The sequence below is a fragment of the Miniopterus natalensis genome, chromosome 1 (assembly GCF_054644295.1).
Source record: "Miniopterus natalensis isolate mMinNat1 chromosome 1, mMinNat1.hap1, whole genome shotgun sequence".
Taxonomy (NCBI): Eukaryota; Metazoa; Chordata; class Mammalia; order Chiroptera; family Miniopteridae; genus Miniopterus; species Miniopterus natalensis.
The window spans coordinates 87,662,415-87,679,511 of NC_142081.1; the positions used below are offsets into that span (position 1 = coordinate 87,662,415).

General features: G+C 35.1%; 1 protein-coding gene and 1 pseudogene across 5 annotated transcripts in view; both read right to left on the bottom strand.

Moving 5' to 3' along the window:
* The window catches only part of ARHGAP12 (Rho GTPase activating protein 12), a 128,536-nt gene that overhangs the window by 33,467 nt on the left and 77,972 nt on the right, over positions 1 to 17,097 (bottom strand). For 2 of the 5 annotated variants that reach the window (XM_016196318.2, XM_016196320.2), the window contains 3 exons: positions 12,293 to 12,373; positions 4,659 to 4,784; positions 1,094 to 1,168 (listed from right to left, as the gene is read on the bottom strand). In XM_016196318.2, coding sequence (XP_016051804.2) covers positions 1,094 to 1,168; positions 4,659 to 4,784; positions 12,293 to 12,373 — 282 coding nt within the window. Of the gene's footprint in view, positions 1 to 1,093; positions 1,169 to 4,658; positions 4,785 to 12,292; positions 12,374 to 13,761; positions 13,903 to 17,097 lie in introns of all 5 variants that reach the window. The other 3 variants (XM_016196316.2, XM_016196317.2, XM_087823848.1) reach the window with 3 other exon arrangements.
* LOC107524416 (large ribosomal subunit protein uL6 pseudogene) lies at positions 9,755 to 10,971 on the bottom strand (annotated as a pseudogene).

Below are 17,097 nucleotides of genomic sequence, written 5' to 3' on the forward strand. Positions count from 1 at the left end.
GCAAAGTTTGAATTTAGCTCTAATGAACAAACAGAAGTTAATCAGGCAAAGATGTGGGAGAAAAATATTTCAGTGATCAAAGGAACGACAGCGCAAGGACCTCGCGCTGCAAAGCACATCCCTTTAAGGAACAGACAGAAGGGCAGTGCAGTGCAGCTGGAGGAAAATAAGCCAGGAGGAAGGATTAAGACCAAGAAGTATGAGGTGAGGCTGAAGAAACAGTCAAGAGCCAGAACACGCACAAGTTTGTAGTCTTCAGTAAAAACTGCAGTCTTGCCCTGGCTAGTGTGGCTCAGTTTGTTGGAGCGTTGTCCCCTGCACCACAGGGTCACAGGTTCGATTCCCAGTCAGGGTCACATACCCAAGTTTCGGGTTTGATCCCCAATCAGGGTGCTTAAGGGAGGGAACCAACTGATGCTTCTCTCTCTCTCCTTTCCTTTCTCTCTAAAATCAATAAAACGTATCCTCAGGTGAGGATTTAAAAACAAAACCAACAAACCTGCAGTCTACATTCTAAAAGAAAAGAGAATCCATTGAAGGAGAAGAAAACACTGGAGGGACTTCAAGTATAGAGATCAAGTAAAATTTCAGAGAGAGAAGACATTCAGAGGTTTTTCAGTTTAGGGGAAACTTAAAGTTTAGTCACATTTCTCGAATATTCACCTAGCATAGAATGGGCAATGTATTTTACAGCATAGAAAAAAAGATGGCATCTATGCTCATTAAGAAGAAGGGAAATGCTTCTTACCTTTGGATTGCTGGCCTGAGGGAAAAAGGGTAACGTATACTTTGATAGAATTCTCCAGGGATTTTTATATTTATTTTTGAAACCAAACAAATTCATCACTTACAAATATGGTATATAAATTAATCATGAAGACGCCATGTTTTGCACAAAAAGGGGCTTTTAAATCAATAAAAATCTGATTTTTAATTTCAACCTATTTTAATTGTGATTATCTTTTTTTTTTTTTAAATGACATTTGATAGAAGCCCAAGATATATTTAAATATTATTCTTAGAGAAAATTAATTTATTGAAATTGACTGAAATAGCTGGACTAAATTTTACTATAAGCTCCTATCATACTAACTGTATCTTGGTGCTTTGGTGAAGAGGGAGAAGACTCATTTTCAGGAAAGCAGGGTTTTGAGGCAGGTGGAGATTCCTATAAGAAATAAGTAATGAAAAATGTTACTCTATCTTATATAATTATATTTCTCTTTCTATTCACAGTGGGAGAGCTTAACAGTGGAAGCTAGAAAAATTATTTTCCTTCTATATTGAGCTCTGAAAATAATATGGTACTGATTTGAAACCTACAAATGTTATGTTGGTGAAATATGGAATATTTTATACCATTTAGTTAAATTTAAATACTGCATACAGAATTACTCAAAAGAAATCATGCATGTTGCCTTAAAATTATGTTACACCAGCTTGAATTAACCATATTTAAAATAGGTAAAACCTAAACACTTGTGGATAAAAATGCAATAGTCACTATACTAACTTGCTCTTCATATGGTAGGAATGAATACCCAGGATTAGGCAAGGAATAATCACAGGAATTACTTGGCAACTACAAGAATGAGAAGTTTATTTTAGTAAATAGCTATGTAAGAAATTAAACTGTTATTAATAAAGTAATTTACAGCTAACTTTCCAATTATTAGAAATAAGATTTTTTTAAGTGCAAAAAAGACACCTCAGATTTAAAGATTAATAACTCACCAGAAAAAAAAAAATATTTTAATGTCTAAGCCTACAAGAATAAAATAGGGGCAAACCAATAATGTGCATTTCTAAAGGAATTCTACTTTTTCAATTATTAAAATATGGTATGTGATTTCTCCACAGATGTCTATAAGACTATTCATGGAGGATATGATTGAAAAAAGCTTTTTTTTTTTTTTTTTGGTATCAATGGCCAAGCTCCATTTAAATTTTCTCCATTCCCCTAGATGCTTGAAATAATTTCAGGAAAAGAGAATTTTAAAAAATCACATGCCAATAGCTATTATTAATTTTCCTATAAAACCAAATAATCTCTTTGAACATTCGTCTTCACATCTGTATCAGTCTACTCTTCTATGCTTATAAAACTGAATAAGGTACTGTCAACAAACCTGGAAATTTGTACTAAATCACAATACAAAAACTGTTAACTCAACATCCATTCACTCATGGAAAAGTCTTTAGATTTATATCCTACATAATTTGTAAATAGAGAAACTAGGCAGTAGTGAAACTTTACAGGGTTAACCCTGAAGAGATAACCTTCTAAATCAAACATCCTAGATCATCTATAATGGGGAAAATATTAAAATCATACTAAACATATCTTTACAAAAAGAAATTACATTTAATGTCCAAATTTCAGTTTAGCCCCATCTAAGTACTTTTACTGACAGCTTCAGATTTTTCACTTTTCAGTTTAACTTCTAAAAGAGTGTCTAATATTAAAACAGCCTGAGAAAAAGATTTTATAACCCACAAACTAGAAAATAAGCAAATGAGTAAAATGGTAATTATAGTTTATTTTTCATAGCGTATCAGTCCTATAGAACTGAAAACCACATCAAATGGAGTTATTATGTGTAACTATTTTAATTATTATAAACAAGAAACAATTTTACATTTATATATTTACTTATGTATACTATAAGATATATAAATATATCTTAAGATATATAAATATATCTTAAATGTCTCCAAACAGCAGGTTTTAGTAAAAACCATACGCAGGCAGAAACAAACACATGCACCACAATACACACACCATACACACACCTCCCTCCTCCATGGTTGTCCACGTCATCACATTTGCTACACAGTAGTATGTTTCTATTTCAAGTTATACACATTTAACCCCTTTATATTAGTCAGCTATTCTGTTCTAGTACAGTCCCTCTTTCATAGCCTCAAATCTTAAAAAGGTAGTATTAGGCCTGGCCAGTGTGGCTCAGCAGTTGAGTGTCGCCCTATGAATCAGAAGGTCACAGTTCAATACCCAGTCAGGGCACATGCCTGGGTTGCGGGCTCTATCTCCAGTAGGGGACACTCAGGAGGCAGCTGATAGATGATTCTGTCTCATCACTGAAGTTTCTATCTCTCTCTCTCCCTCCCCCTCCTTCTCTCTGAAATCGATAAAAACATGTTTTTTTAAAAAGGGTATTATTAGGTGATGATAATAAAAAGAAAAGTTTACTTGGTGAAGCAATTATCTATGATTCTATCTATAAAGGGCGGGTGGGGGCAAAGACATTTTTATCAAAAATAAGTAAATTTCTGGTCTCAAGGAAATCATGTCTTCACAACTCTGAAACAATTACATGAAAAAGGAAATGTAATAAGAACTTCATGAAAGTTATTCTAATTGACCAACAATAAATTTCAAGAAAGATTAAAAAGGAGTAAGAAAATTTAAGTTCACATAACCAAAATAATCATCCTTTTTGTTCAGTATTAAGAGGCATTTGAGTTGATTCAGCAATGACTTTTACATTAGAGCATTATATATGGTATATAGAAGCTTTCTATATACCTTGAATTGTAATCTGGTTCTTGGAGTAAAATGAGTTTTTCTATTAAAATCTCTAGTAATCTTACCTACTCAGGTTAATCTCAACGCTAACATATTTTCAAACATTCTTCAATAGCACAAACCCCAGAATTTCAATCCTTTTAATATGCGGTCTACATTCAACCTTACAAAACAGAAATTAGAAACTTATCTACTACTTTCATTATTCTTTTAATCTTATAAAATGTGTAGACTATTTCTACAGCTCCACAAAAGTCCACTGTTTAATTCAACAAAGACCAACTTCATAGTCACTTATAGTACTAAAAAAAAATACTTGTTTTGACTGATATTTATAAAGAAATTTAAGACTGAAAGTATTCAAATATAGAGAACTATGCCTTAGGAGAGTTCATTTTGTTTTCAGTAGCACACTTAAAAATGCAGGAAACCTATTAATTATGTCAAAAGAGAAGGCTGGCAGTAAAAAATTTTTTAAATCCCCAACAAGTATCTTTCTAAAATGGTGTTACTATCACCTTCACACTTTACATTAACATGCCTAATGTTCTGCAAATTTGTACTGATTTCCTACTCCATCCCACAAAATGAAGCCACAATAAAAAGATGTAACACACAAGGAAATTAAAAACTTTAAGGCTTTTCCATTCTGAAGTTGGCATCAAAATTCATCCCCTATTTGAAATAGGGAACATTACTTCTCAGACTGATAAAAGCAGCACTTTATGCAGAGAGCATTTAGGAAAACAGAGGGTGTAAGATTCCAATCTTCCCTGGTATGGGGAAAATTAATTAAATGTCTGTACTATAAAACCTACTAGAGATTAAAGACAAACAATGAACAAATATATGATATTAAAATAGTTATCATAAAAAACCTGTCAACTACTAGGCTGAAATGTATCAAGGTACATATACATCATTAAGCTACAGATAAGAAGGTCCATTGTGCAAAACTCAAAATGCATTAAAACCAAAACCTACCCCAGGACAAATTGATGCTCCATACAATAAAACAGTTGTCACTAAGGTATGAGACTCAGCTAAGGAGAAGATAAAATAATAAAGAATATGCCAAAATTTTCAACAGGTTTTTCTCAAAAAGTCTTACCTTGTCATTGGTGTCCAGCACAATGGTGCTATGTCTCCACTTTGTTAAAACTATTGGTTCTTGTAGCCGTCTGTCCAGGCTCCTACTTTTAATTATTTCTCTTTGTTGTTGGGATGAAGCATTATACTAAAGAAAAAATACATACTTCATAAATAATAGAAACGAAACTATAATTTAAACCTGCTGGCTCCTAAAGACACATGAGGTAAGGCAAAGTTCATCATATGACACTAACATGAATTTTCTGTACTCAGTTTACTCACCTGACCAGCATTTTGTATTGGAGGGACCAAGTTAATGTTATCTTTGGCAAACTAATAAATCTTCCTAAGTCTAAGTTTCATCAACTGTAAAACAGATATAACAGAAATATCTAATTCAGCGTTGATATGAGGATTAAACAAAGTATAAAAAGTAGCAAATGTTGCCCTGATAGCAGGTTCTCAATAAATATTAGTTATAACTTACAAAATGAGGTCATTGGAAAAACTTTTTAGGGTTCCTGCTACTTCTAAAATCCATATGAATTCAATTTTTGGTTGAGATTTTTAAAATAACACTTACATACACTGTAACATTTGTTCATTTGTTTTGTTTTTGCTTACAAGCCAAACACACTCCTACTTCTTTTTCTGAAGTGGTAAAATATAACCAGGTCAAAAGATAGAGATGGTCCTAATTCTAAAGACCAATCCTAAATACATCAGTTATATACAAAGGATAGGTAATAATTGCCATGAAAATTGCATATAAAATTGAAAATACATTATCATTAAGTCATTAAGTCATTTAAGGTTTTGAAATGTCAAGCATATCACCAAGCATAAACATTTGCGAAATGTCAGGTTTAAGAGTTATGCTGTTTTATACAGGCAATTTAGCAAATTATAAATTATAATAAAATAACAAAAGACAAGTATCTGGTTTTTTAAGGGATACATTCTTTTACTGAAACCAAAAGATACCTAATATATTATGCCCACCCTTAAAAAACTCAGTAAATCATAAAATTAAATAACTCTAGTTATAATTTCAATAAAAGTATCTTTGGGAATGTTTTAAATATTAAAAAATCTTCCAAAATCTTTCTCCACAATATGCCATTTCTTTTCTCTCCAAAAATGAGCACATACAGGCCCCTATCAAACTGCCTCCCAAAGTTGTTATTCCATTCTTCACGTTAAAATTTGCCAACGCCCGGCAAGCAATCACAGATGGGTGTTTGTTACTGTTACTTAATCTTAAAATTTATCAAGTTCACAAAGGAGTAATTTCTAGAATAAACAAAGAAGAAGCTTAAAGGTTACTAAAAAATTCTGTGCCAGAAATCTCTAAGTGAAAAGAGACCCAATTATTAAACAAGGCTATATCTTCCCTTAAATAGTTGCGTGAAAGCTTACATATGGATTTTGTCACCTACCCTAGTTTTTCACTTTTATAATTAACACAACTGTTTAAAAATCCTTTCTATATGGCAACAAAAATAACGTGAAATTAAGCTGAGCAATAATCCCAACTTTAAATGTGTTAAATGTTTTATTAGGCAATAGTATGTTCATAAAAGCCAATAAAAAGCATAAATGAAACATAAAATCTACTGTAGACAAAAACAAAAACGAAGTGTCACAATTAGAAAAAAGAAAAATAAGACCCCACAGTTACACACAAACACATCTAGTTAAGATGACAACACATTTTTCTAATCATTTTAAAAATACCTTTTTCTTTAAATTTTTTTTTTAATTTACCTTTATTGTTGAAAGTATTACTGATATCTCCCCTTTTTCCCCCTATTGATCCCCTCCACCCCGAATCCACCTCCCTCCCAGGCCTTCACCACACTATTGTCTGTGTCCAGAGGTTATGCATATAAGTTCTTTCATTAAAATCTCCCCACCCACTCCCCCACCACTGCCTTCCCACTGAGATTCATCAGTCTGTTCCATGCTTCTATGTCTCTGGATCTATTTTGTTCCTCTGTCTATTTTGTTTATTAGATTCCACAGCTGAGTGAGATCATGTAAAACTAAATCAGGAAGAATCAGAAACACAAATAAGCTAATAACTGATGAAATTGAAGCAGTAATAAAATTTAAAAAAATCCCAGCAAACAAAAGCCCTGGTCTAGATGGATTCACAGGGGAGCTTTCTAATTCTTTAAGTTGTAGGGTTAGATAGTTTCCTAAAAATTTTTCTTGCTTTTTGAGGTACTCCTGTAGTGCTATGAACTTCCCTCTTAGGACTGCTTTTGCTGTGTCCCATATATTTGGGGTTGTTGTATGTTCATTTTCATTTGTTTCCGGGGAATTTTTGATTTCTTTCTTGATTTACTGGTAAACCATTCATTGTTTAATAACATGTTAGCCTCTATGTGTTTGAATGTTTTTGAGTGTTTTTACTGCAGTTGATTTCTAATTTCATGCCACTGTGATCTGAGATGATTGATGATTTCAATCTTCTTGAACTTGTAGAGACTTGTTTTGTGTCCTAACATGTGGTCTATCTTTGAGAATGACCCATGTGCACTTGAGGGGAATGTGTATTCTGCAGCTTTGGAATGAAATGTTCTGTAAGTATCAATTAAATTCATCTGATCTAGTGGGCCCTTTAGAGTCACTGTTTGTGTGTTGACTTTTTGTCTGGAAGATCTATCCAGTGAAGTCAGTGGGATGTTAAAGTTCACTACTATGACTGTATTGCTGTTGATCTCTCCCTTAAAGTCCTTAAGATTATTGATACGTTCTTATTTATTGCCATTTTAATTCTTTATGCCTATGTTTCCAACCATATTTCTTATTATTATTATGGCAGTCCCTTTAACATTTCCTGCAGTGCTGGTTTGGTGGTGATAAACTCATTTAGCCTTTTTTGATCTGGAAAGCTCTTTATTTCACCATCTATTTTGAATGATAACCTTGCTGGATAGAGTAGTCTTGGTTTCAGATCCTTGTTTTGCATTACCTCGAATACTTCATGCCATTCCCTTCTGGCCCGCAGTGTTTCTGATGAGAACTCAGCTGACAGCCTTATGGGAGTTTCCTTGTAAGTAACTGATTCCCTTTCTCCTGTGACTTTTACAATTTTCTCTTTAACTTTTGGCATTTCAATTATGATGCATCTTGGTGCGGAACTCTTGTTTGGGACATACTGCGCTTCCTGAACTTGTGTTATCTTTTGCATTCACCATAATTTCTTCAAACAGGTTCTCGATCCATTGCTTTCTCTCTTTTCTCTTTCTGGTACCCCTATAATATGGATGTTGTTACACTTCATGCTGTCCTAAATGTCCCTTAAACTATCCTCATTTTTTTAGGTCTTTTTCCTTTTCGTTGCTCTGAATGGGTGTCTTTTTTTACCTTGTCTTCCAAATCATAGATTTGATCCTCTGCTTCATCGAGCCTGCTGTTTGTTCCTTCCAGGGTATCCTTTATTTAAGATATGGCATTCTTCTTTTCTGATTGGTTCCTTTTTAAGGTTTCTATATCCTTTTTCATGCTGTTGAGCATCCTTATAATCGTTACTCTGAACTCTGTATCTGATAAACTGCTTACCTCCACTTCATTTAGCTCTACTATAGAATTCTCTTGTTCCTGCATTTGGCACCTCTTTTTTGTTTCCCCATTTTGGCTGCCTGTTTGTGTTTGTTTCTAGGTATTAGGTAGATCTGCTATGACTCCTAGTCTTGGTAGGGTAGCCATATGTAGTAGGTGACCTGTGTGACCCACTGGCACAGTCTCCCTGATCACTAGAACTGGGTTCCCTGAAAATGTCCCCATGTGCACTGTGTGGTCCCTCCTGTTATAGTCTTGATTGCTACTGGCCTGTTCATGTATGGCTGGCTGACAATGAGACTCAACCTCCAACAGAGCATGCAGGCTGCTATGCAGGTACTGGTCACACAAAGCAGAATTTGCCTCAGCACGGTTTGGTGCCTGCTAATATCCTGTAGACATGCTGCTTGTGAAGCTTACTGGATCCTGCTCAGTTGTCTGAAACTGGCCACTGAATGTATTGGTTCTGGGACTCTTCAAAGGGACTCTGGTGCAGGCCAACGTCAGCTGTCTGTGACTGGCCCTGACCTGTTTGGAACTATCAGCAATCCACAGCTTGTGGCTCCCTCTGCCGGGCCTGGGGGCATGTGGAAAGGACCAAACTGCACACCAAGATCGCTTTTACTAGCCCCAGGCTCAGGAGCAGGTCAAGCAAAGACTCAAATCACCCAAAGATCCACCTCTGTCTGCAGGCTGTTAGTCTCAATCACTTAATGAATCTGTAGTTGTAGTCTTCCATCAGGGCGTAAGATCCACAGGGTGGGGGGAGAGGGATTCCAACAGGTGGGGCTATTCCTTCACCCCAGGCTAATGCTGCATGTATGGTAAAGGTCTGCTTGAGAATGATGGCTTCTGTAGTATGGGGGAATGACTTAGCACAGGGATCCAGGGAGCTGTCCTCTTAGCTCTCTCCCCAGAGCCACCAACCCAACTCTCATCACGCAACTCTAGTCCAGTCTGCCCAAGGTGAGGTGCTGCAAAGGAAATTTTGTGCACAGGCTCTTGAGGGTGCCTGCATTTCTAGCCATCTCCCCTGGTGCTTTTCACAGCCATATCCCCTGGTCCTTTTCACAGCCGGATGTTATGTGCGCACATTTCCTGGTTCTGGTGCTCTTGGCTGGGGAGCCCAACTTAGGGTGTAGACCCATACATCTCAGAGGGAACCATTCTGCAGCTGAGATCTCCCTCGGGAACTTCAGCTGCTGCCTGTGGGAGCCTGGCCAGCCCTCTTGCACCTCTATACTTCCTACCAGTCTCAATGTGGCGTCCTCTTTAAGTCCTTGGTTATAAGGCTTCTCTCCAGCTAATCTTCAGTTGGTTATTCTGGATGATTTTTCTATATTTTAGTTGTAATTCTAGTCTGGTGCTGGGAAAAGGTCAGTTTAGTTTCCACCTCATCTTGCCATCTTGGAATCCCAATATATTTCATAATTTTAATGAGTAATAGTATAAAATTTTTAGTCCTGAAATATGTGAGGAGCAATTTATGACTTTTCTTATGGCACATTTATTTATTTAATCAATACATGGCTTATTTTACATCTTTAAAATATTGCTAATAAGTCTGAGGAATCATTTGGCATCTTGCTCTTTCTCTAGCTGGACAACTTAGAACTTATTCAACAGCCTGCTGAACTATTCCTTTTTCAGAAACATAAATACCATCTAAAGTTTTTCTGATATCTTTGTTTTTAACTGTTCTGACTTGCTGAATTAAAGCAGCTGAATTTGATACAAGTTCCATGTCACTCCCTTTAAGAATCAACTCATCTTTCTAGGTTTGAGATACTGAACAAGCAATGCCTGACCCTCATCCGAACCCTGTGGATGTATTTTTTGTCCAAGAAATTTCTGATTTCAACAAGAGAACCATTCTCCTGAATAACAACGTTGATGAAGAAGTGAGTGTACACAGACCTCATCTTATAATGGAAACCCAGTGTAACACCCTTGATCATGTGCTGTACATGACAGTAGATGGTGTGAGTGGTGGGCAGTACCTTTCTATTTCCCCATGATTTGTCAACCCAAAGCCTCTTCTTTTTCTTTCCAAGGAGAATGAGTCCTACATTGATGTGATTGAAGTGCCTCTGCAGGGGGTCTCTGGGGCCCTTCACAATAACTGTGCATCCCATCAGAGTGATGTCCACGTTTTCATGGATGTCGACTGTGATTGCTGAGAATGGTCTTCGTCCTCACAGTAGATATGGCAAAGAGCTTTTATGACACTTTAAAAAACTTTTTTATTTGGTACTTTCTTCAATCTTGGTACTATTTTATAGTTAACTTTAAGTAAAAACAATGTCACAAAACTACAGAGACATAAAAATATCAGTGGTTGCTTAGGAAAGGGAAGGGCACAGGTGAACAGGCAGAGAACAGAGGATTGTTAGGGCTGTCAAAATACTCTGTATGATATTATAATAGATATGTATCAATTTTGTCTAACCCTATAGAATGTACACCACCAAGAGTGAACCCTAAGGTAGACCATGAACTGTAAGTGGTTATGATGTGTTAATGTAGGTTCATCCTTGGTAAAAAATGTACCACTCTGGTAAGTGATGGTGAAAATAGGAAAGGCTATGCATGTGAGGAACAGGGGGTATAAGGGAAATCTTTGTACCTTCCTCTGAATTTTGTTATAAACCCAAAACTGCTTGAAAAAAATTAAGTCTTTAAAAACCCCACAATGTAATATTATTCTCTCAACTCTTTGCATATGGGATCTTTTGTAATTAAAATATAAAAATTACCTTCATTACACCAATGTTAAGCTGCAAATAGTATTTTAAAAAACAATTACATTTTCTAAATGTAAATTTTATTATGACTTCTAATTTAGAAAGTATTAATTTAAACAACAAAGTGGTTAAAAATATAAAATAGTTTTATTTCTGCTGAGTTGTGCAAAATAGAAAGTACCTATGTAAAATGCATGATCAAGTATCAACAAAATGCTTATTTGAAGACTTGACAAAACTTTTTTAACTACAAGAAAATTGTAGGGTTATAATTGCTAGCCATATTACTCAAAAGAGTCAATATTTCCTTCATCCCTCTCCCCCAGCCAATTTTCTATTATATCAACCTACATTGTCCCTTGAGATCAGTATAGGTTGATCAATGTAACATTTTAAAAGCTATCAGAGTTATAATGGAGTTCTTTCACTACTGGTTCAAGACAGATTCATAAGGCGTGTTCTTAGAAATCAACTATAGGCTGTATATCTTATTCTATGAGTATAGAGACTTATAATTTTATAAAATAATTAAAGGCCATATAACACTTACATAGGAAAAGAACACTGTTACCCCTACCTCACTAGTGTTTCCCAACCTTCAGTCAATTTAGCAACACCTAATGATTTTTTTCCTATATCCATGTATATTTATTTATACTAGTAATATTTTTCTTTAAATTGATTTATATAGGGGAAAAGAAATTTCTTTAAAAACTAAAGCCTATTTGATAATTAATGTCAGAGATATGCTAATTATAGTTGTTTCCTAAGATATTAAAATAATGTACCAATTAAAATTTAAATGTTTGTTCAGATATAATTTAAACTCAGCCCTAGTATACTTGTCTGAAAAGAAATATCCAGTGACACCTAGAAGATCTTATCACCACATGCTGCCTATCTCAGCCAATAACTAACTCAATCATAACACACATTTCATATAATAATAAACTTGAATATTAAGTTGCTTTTCTTTCTCTTCAAAATAAAGACTAAATACAAAACCAAGTTCATATATAAAACTTAATATATTCAAGGTAAGTAGATATAAGATGGCATTATTGGCACTGAAGAGGATTCTTATTTCCAGGGATAATGAAAAACCAATTCCAAGTTAAACCAAAAGAATTTTTTAATTGGAATAATAAAAAATATATGGCAAAGATAATGCACATTTTAGAAAATTTGTCAGTCACAGCATTCCCCATGATTTCTAAAGAAACATATCTTGTAGTTTTCAAAAAATTGAATAAAAATTTTAAAATAAATCTACTGAAACCATTTTCATATTATTTCATCTATTATTTTCAAATAGAAATTCCATGTTAAGGTTTATTACCTTTGGCAATTCCCATTCCGACCTAGATCCATCAGCACTGTAGTAATATTGTCTACCTTGATCATCAACATGCTTGAGCCACTATAAAAACAGAATAGGTGTTATTTTTTAATTTACATAAAAGTGAGTTTAGGCTTATACAACCAGAGATATTAGATATTATTTTTATTAATTGTATTCCACTTGCTTTAGAAAACAGCAAAAAAAAATTAACAATCTTATGCTAATAGTTATATTTTAAGTTTGATAAGAGTAAATGAACTCAGTATTAAATGTAAGTTTATTTTCTCTCTCTTTCCTCCAAAGTCAAGCTAGTGGTTTAAGTACCACTAAACAACATAAGAAATACATAGAGAGATACACAGATATATATGCACTGAATACAGGGCCACGCCCACTCTGAAAACGGGATTGAAAAATTAAGAAGGCTTTTATTCAATCTTTAAGTATAAAAAATTTAAGCCAAACTTCCTGTAGGAAACACATCTTACTATGATTAAATAATAATAGAAAAAATACTTCATACAATATAATACAAATAATATGCAGAGGAAAAGACTAAGTTTTGCTAATACAAATATATAATCTTGACTGTAATATATATAAATACTACTTTTTCCTTACATTCTAGTGTCAAATAATTAAAACAGAAATGAAGGGTAAAAGCCTACTTCCATTCATTACCAAGGGCATATTCTCTAAACCAGCCCAACAGTTACCTTCTCTGATAAGAGATGTAATATACACATGAAATTTCAATATGCATTCCCAAACTAATTGATTAATCATAAAATACTAGATTCATGGTTACTTAACTTGGCTATAAAAGAAAAACAAGTGTAGGAAGTGAGGTGGTATATCATAATAACATGCTTAGATAACTATTCCCAAAATCTAGCCCCTAAGAAAAATAGTCCTTGGAATCCACAGGTTTCCCATCTGCAAAAAAAAATTCCCAGAAAGCTCAAAGGGCAAAATTTGCATCTCACATGTGCCAAGCATTACACTGAATCCACATGTATAAAGTGATGTGTAGGCAGGCCCTGCTTTAGCCCATGTACAAATATAGCTTATATGCAAATACTGCACCATTTTATATAACACAAGAGCTTGAGCATGCGTGGAAGAGGAGGGTCCTGGAAACAATCCCCCAAGGATATCAAGGGACAACTATATAAAGAAGTATCTTTAATGAAGAAGTCTTAACAGAATGACATTTAACAGGCCAACTCTTAAAAAGGTCTGTCTTAAGTGAGTTCTGAAACCATAAAAAAATCAGTGCAACTGTAAGCAGTTTAAAATCATGAGTTGGTAGTTATATTGAGTTTTCATGTTGTCAACTGACAAGACTACAGAATTACAATGAAGAATATTTTTGTGAGCTTTTTAAATACTACTATATTTTCAGTACACAATAATTTTATGAGAGGATTCAACCAAGAAAGCTAGATGAGAAAAAAAGAATGTACCTTTTCATTAGTATAGTCACTGGTATATAAGGTAAGCCCACGTTCATCCAACTCTTCTGACCAACCCCTTGGAGGAGAACCACACTGACTATCTGACTGGCTGTAACAAATGCTGTGGTAGTTTTCTTCTGATGAAAGAAGCTATAAATAGTCAGAAACATAAGGAATTTTCTTCTTTGAATAATATAAGTATGCAGCAGTTGAAAATCTAAAAGATCAATTTTATTTGACTTTAAATACTAAGATATCCTGAACATATTTGAATAATTTATTTTTAAAACAAATTGTTCACCCTTTTAAATGATACATTGTAAGTGCTGAGGTGAAATAAATAATAGTTATTTTATCACATTAATGCAAACCTAGAAAAGTTCACCATAATAAAATTGAAAACAGAAACTTTCACTTGTCCCTCTTCATCAGCAAACAAGGACCTCAATAGAAAAGCAGAATATCACCAGTACCTGAGCCCCCCTCCCCCCTCCAGTGACTGTTCCGCCCAAACTTAATTTAGGATGTCAAAGGAATGGTGGTGTGACAGATCCCCTTGAAGTTTCAACAATCTGAACAGCTATAACTCAACAAAGAAGTCCCTGCTCAATGCACAAGCACACCTGAGAGATCTAAAGGAGGGCAAGTGGGAGCAAATGGGGGAGGCAAGAAGGCAGGCAGGCTTAGATGAGCCATGGACACAGCCCTGCAGTAGGGAGTTCACAGCCAGGCTCAGCCCAGAGATGGGAGGAAGCCAGATGTGGCAGCACTCCCTTCAGCAAGGAAAAGCAAAGAAATTCAGTGGGCATTACTGCAGGAGTAAATAGTATGAGCTGCAGCTGAGCCCAGAGACCTGGACAAGGACACAGCACCGGGCTGTAACGCAGCTTTCAGACAGTGGGCATTCCAGGCAAAGAAATAAAGCTACAAAGCCCTTCCAAAGCCCTGCTGTCCACAGTAGCCTCCCAGAGCTAGCCTCCCATTACCATTGGTGTTGAGTTGCTGGTCACGTTATCTGCAAACACGAGAACTGGTACCACAGATTCACTTTTTCCTCCTGAACAAAGGGTGAACACTGTAATCGATTTTGGGGTTACGGCACAGGGGAAACTTGTGGAGGTCTGAGGTCACAATTACTGGGAGGGCAAAACAACAAAGAAGCTGGCTGGTTCCCCAGCCCACACCACACCCACACATTGTGGCTACACTGACGGCAGTATCTGGCTGTAGAGGACAGCACTGGGATTTCACAGAGCTAAAAAAACTTGTGATTCAGTGCCACCTATTGGAAAATAAGAGAAAGACCTTTTCATATTAATCTGCTAGAGAAATGCCACTTATACATAAATGTCTAGACAGAGAAGGGATCTATCAAATACCATGAGTAAACAAGGTAGCAAGGCAGCTCAGAAAGAAAAATCTCCAGAAAACAAACTTAAAGGCATAAAAATATGTGATATAAATGACAACGAATTCAAGATTGCAATTTTAAAAATACTCAACAGGATGCAAGAAAATAGACAGGCAATTTAATGCACACAGAAAACAAATAAGCAAACAAAATGAGTACTTTACTGAAGAAATTAAAACTTTAAAAAAAGAACCAAACAAATTCTAGAGATGAAGAACTCGATAAGAGATCAAGAATGAACCAGCAAGCATAGGAAATAGAGCAGATCAGGTGGAGGAAAGGGTTAGTGGTATCAAAGACAGAAATCTTGAAATGATGCAGAGGAAAGAAGAGAGAGATTTAAGCATAAAAATACATATAAGAACTCTACGAGAACTATCTGACTCCATCAGAAAGAACAATAGAAGAATAATAGGCATACTAGAAGAAGAGAGGAAGAAGGAAACAGAGAGCCTACTCACACAAACAGCTGAGAAGAACTGCCCAAATCTATGGAAAGAGCTAGATCCTTGAATCCAAGAAGCAATAACACAGTTACCTCAATCCAAAGAGGCCTTCTGCAAGGCACAAAGAAAGAATTCTAAAAGTAGTCGGGGGTGGGGAGGTGGGGGGGTAACCAATAAAGGAAAGCCCATTATGTTATAATCAGACTTCTAGGCAGAAACTCCACAAGCCAGAAGAGAGTGAAACCAAATATTCAAACTACTAAAAGAGAGAAATTACCAGCCAAGAATAATATATCCAACATAGTTATCCTTTAAATATGAAAGAGAAATAAAGGCTTTTCCAGACATACGGAAACTGAGGGAATTTATCAACAGAAGACGTCTATTGTGGGAAATACTTAAGGGGGTTATTTTACCTGAAACAAAGAACAAAAGATCACAAAACTATGAGTAAGATCAACAACAAACAGCATAAACAGGGATAATTTGTGACAACAAAAACATAAAAGGAGAATTTGCAAAGGAGGATGGATATCAGATACATTCAAAAGAGAAATGACTACTGTATATGTGAAACTTTCTTTTTCACAAGCCTAATGGTAAACACACACACACACACTCCTGAAGCACATACCTTAAAAAAAAGTGAAAAAAGAGAAAAGAAGTATGGAACAAAAATAGACGGAAACACAAAGGAAAAGAAGCAACAGAGGCACAGAGCTACCAGAAAACAAAATGGCTATAGGAAATCCCCATACATCAATAATTACCATAAATGTAAATAGAATGAATTCATCAATAAAGAGGCAGATTGGATCAAAAAATATAACCCAACCATATGCTGCCTTCAGGAGACATATCTAAGTGTCAATTTTTGCAAATGATATAATTCCATAAATAGAAAACCCTAAAGACTCCACCAAAAACTATTAGAAACAATAAACACATACAGTAAAGTTGCAGGATACAAAATCAATGCACAAAAACCCACTGCTTTCCTATATACTAACAATGAAACTTCAGAAAAAGAAATGAAAAAAAATTCCTTTTGCAATTGCAATCAAAAGAATAAAATAACTAGGAAGAAACTTAATGAAGGATGTGAAGGACCTAGATACTAAAAACTATAAAGCATTATTAGAAGGGATAGAAAAGACAATGAAATAGAAAGTTATTCCAAATTCACTGACTGAAAGAATCAACATAGTTGAAATGGTCATATTATACGGACTTAAGGCAATCCCGATCAAAATCCTAATGTCATATTTTAAAGAAACAATTAAAAAATAATCAGATTTGTATGGAACCACAAAAGACCCTGAATATCCAAACCAAACCTGAGAAAAAAGAACGAAGTCTGAGGTATCACACTACCTGATTTTAAATATACTACCGAGCTATGACAATCAAAAGAGGATGGCACTACTATGAACAACTATACGCCACCAAGCTGGCCATCCTGGATACAATGGACAAATTCCTAGAAAA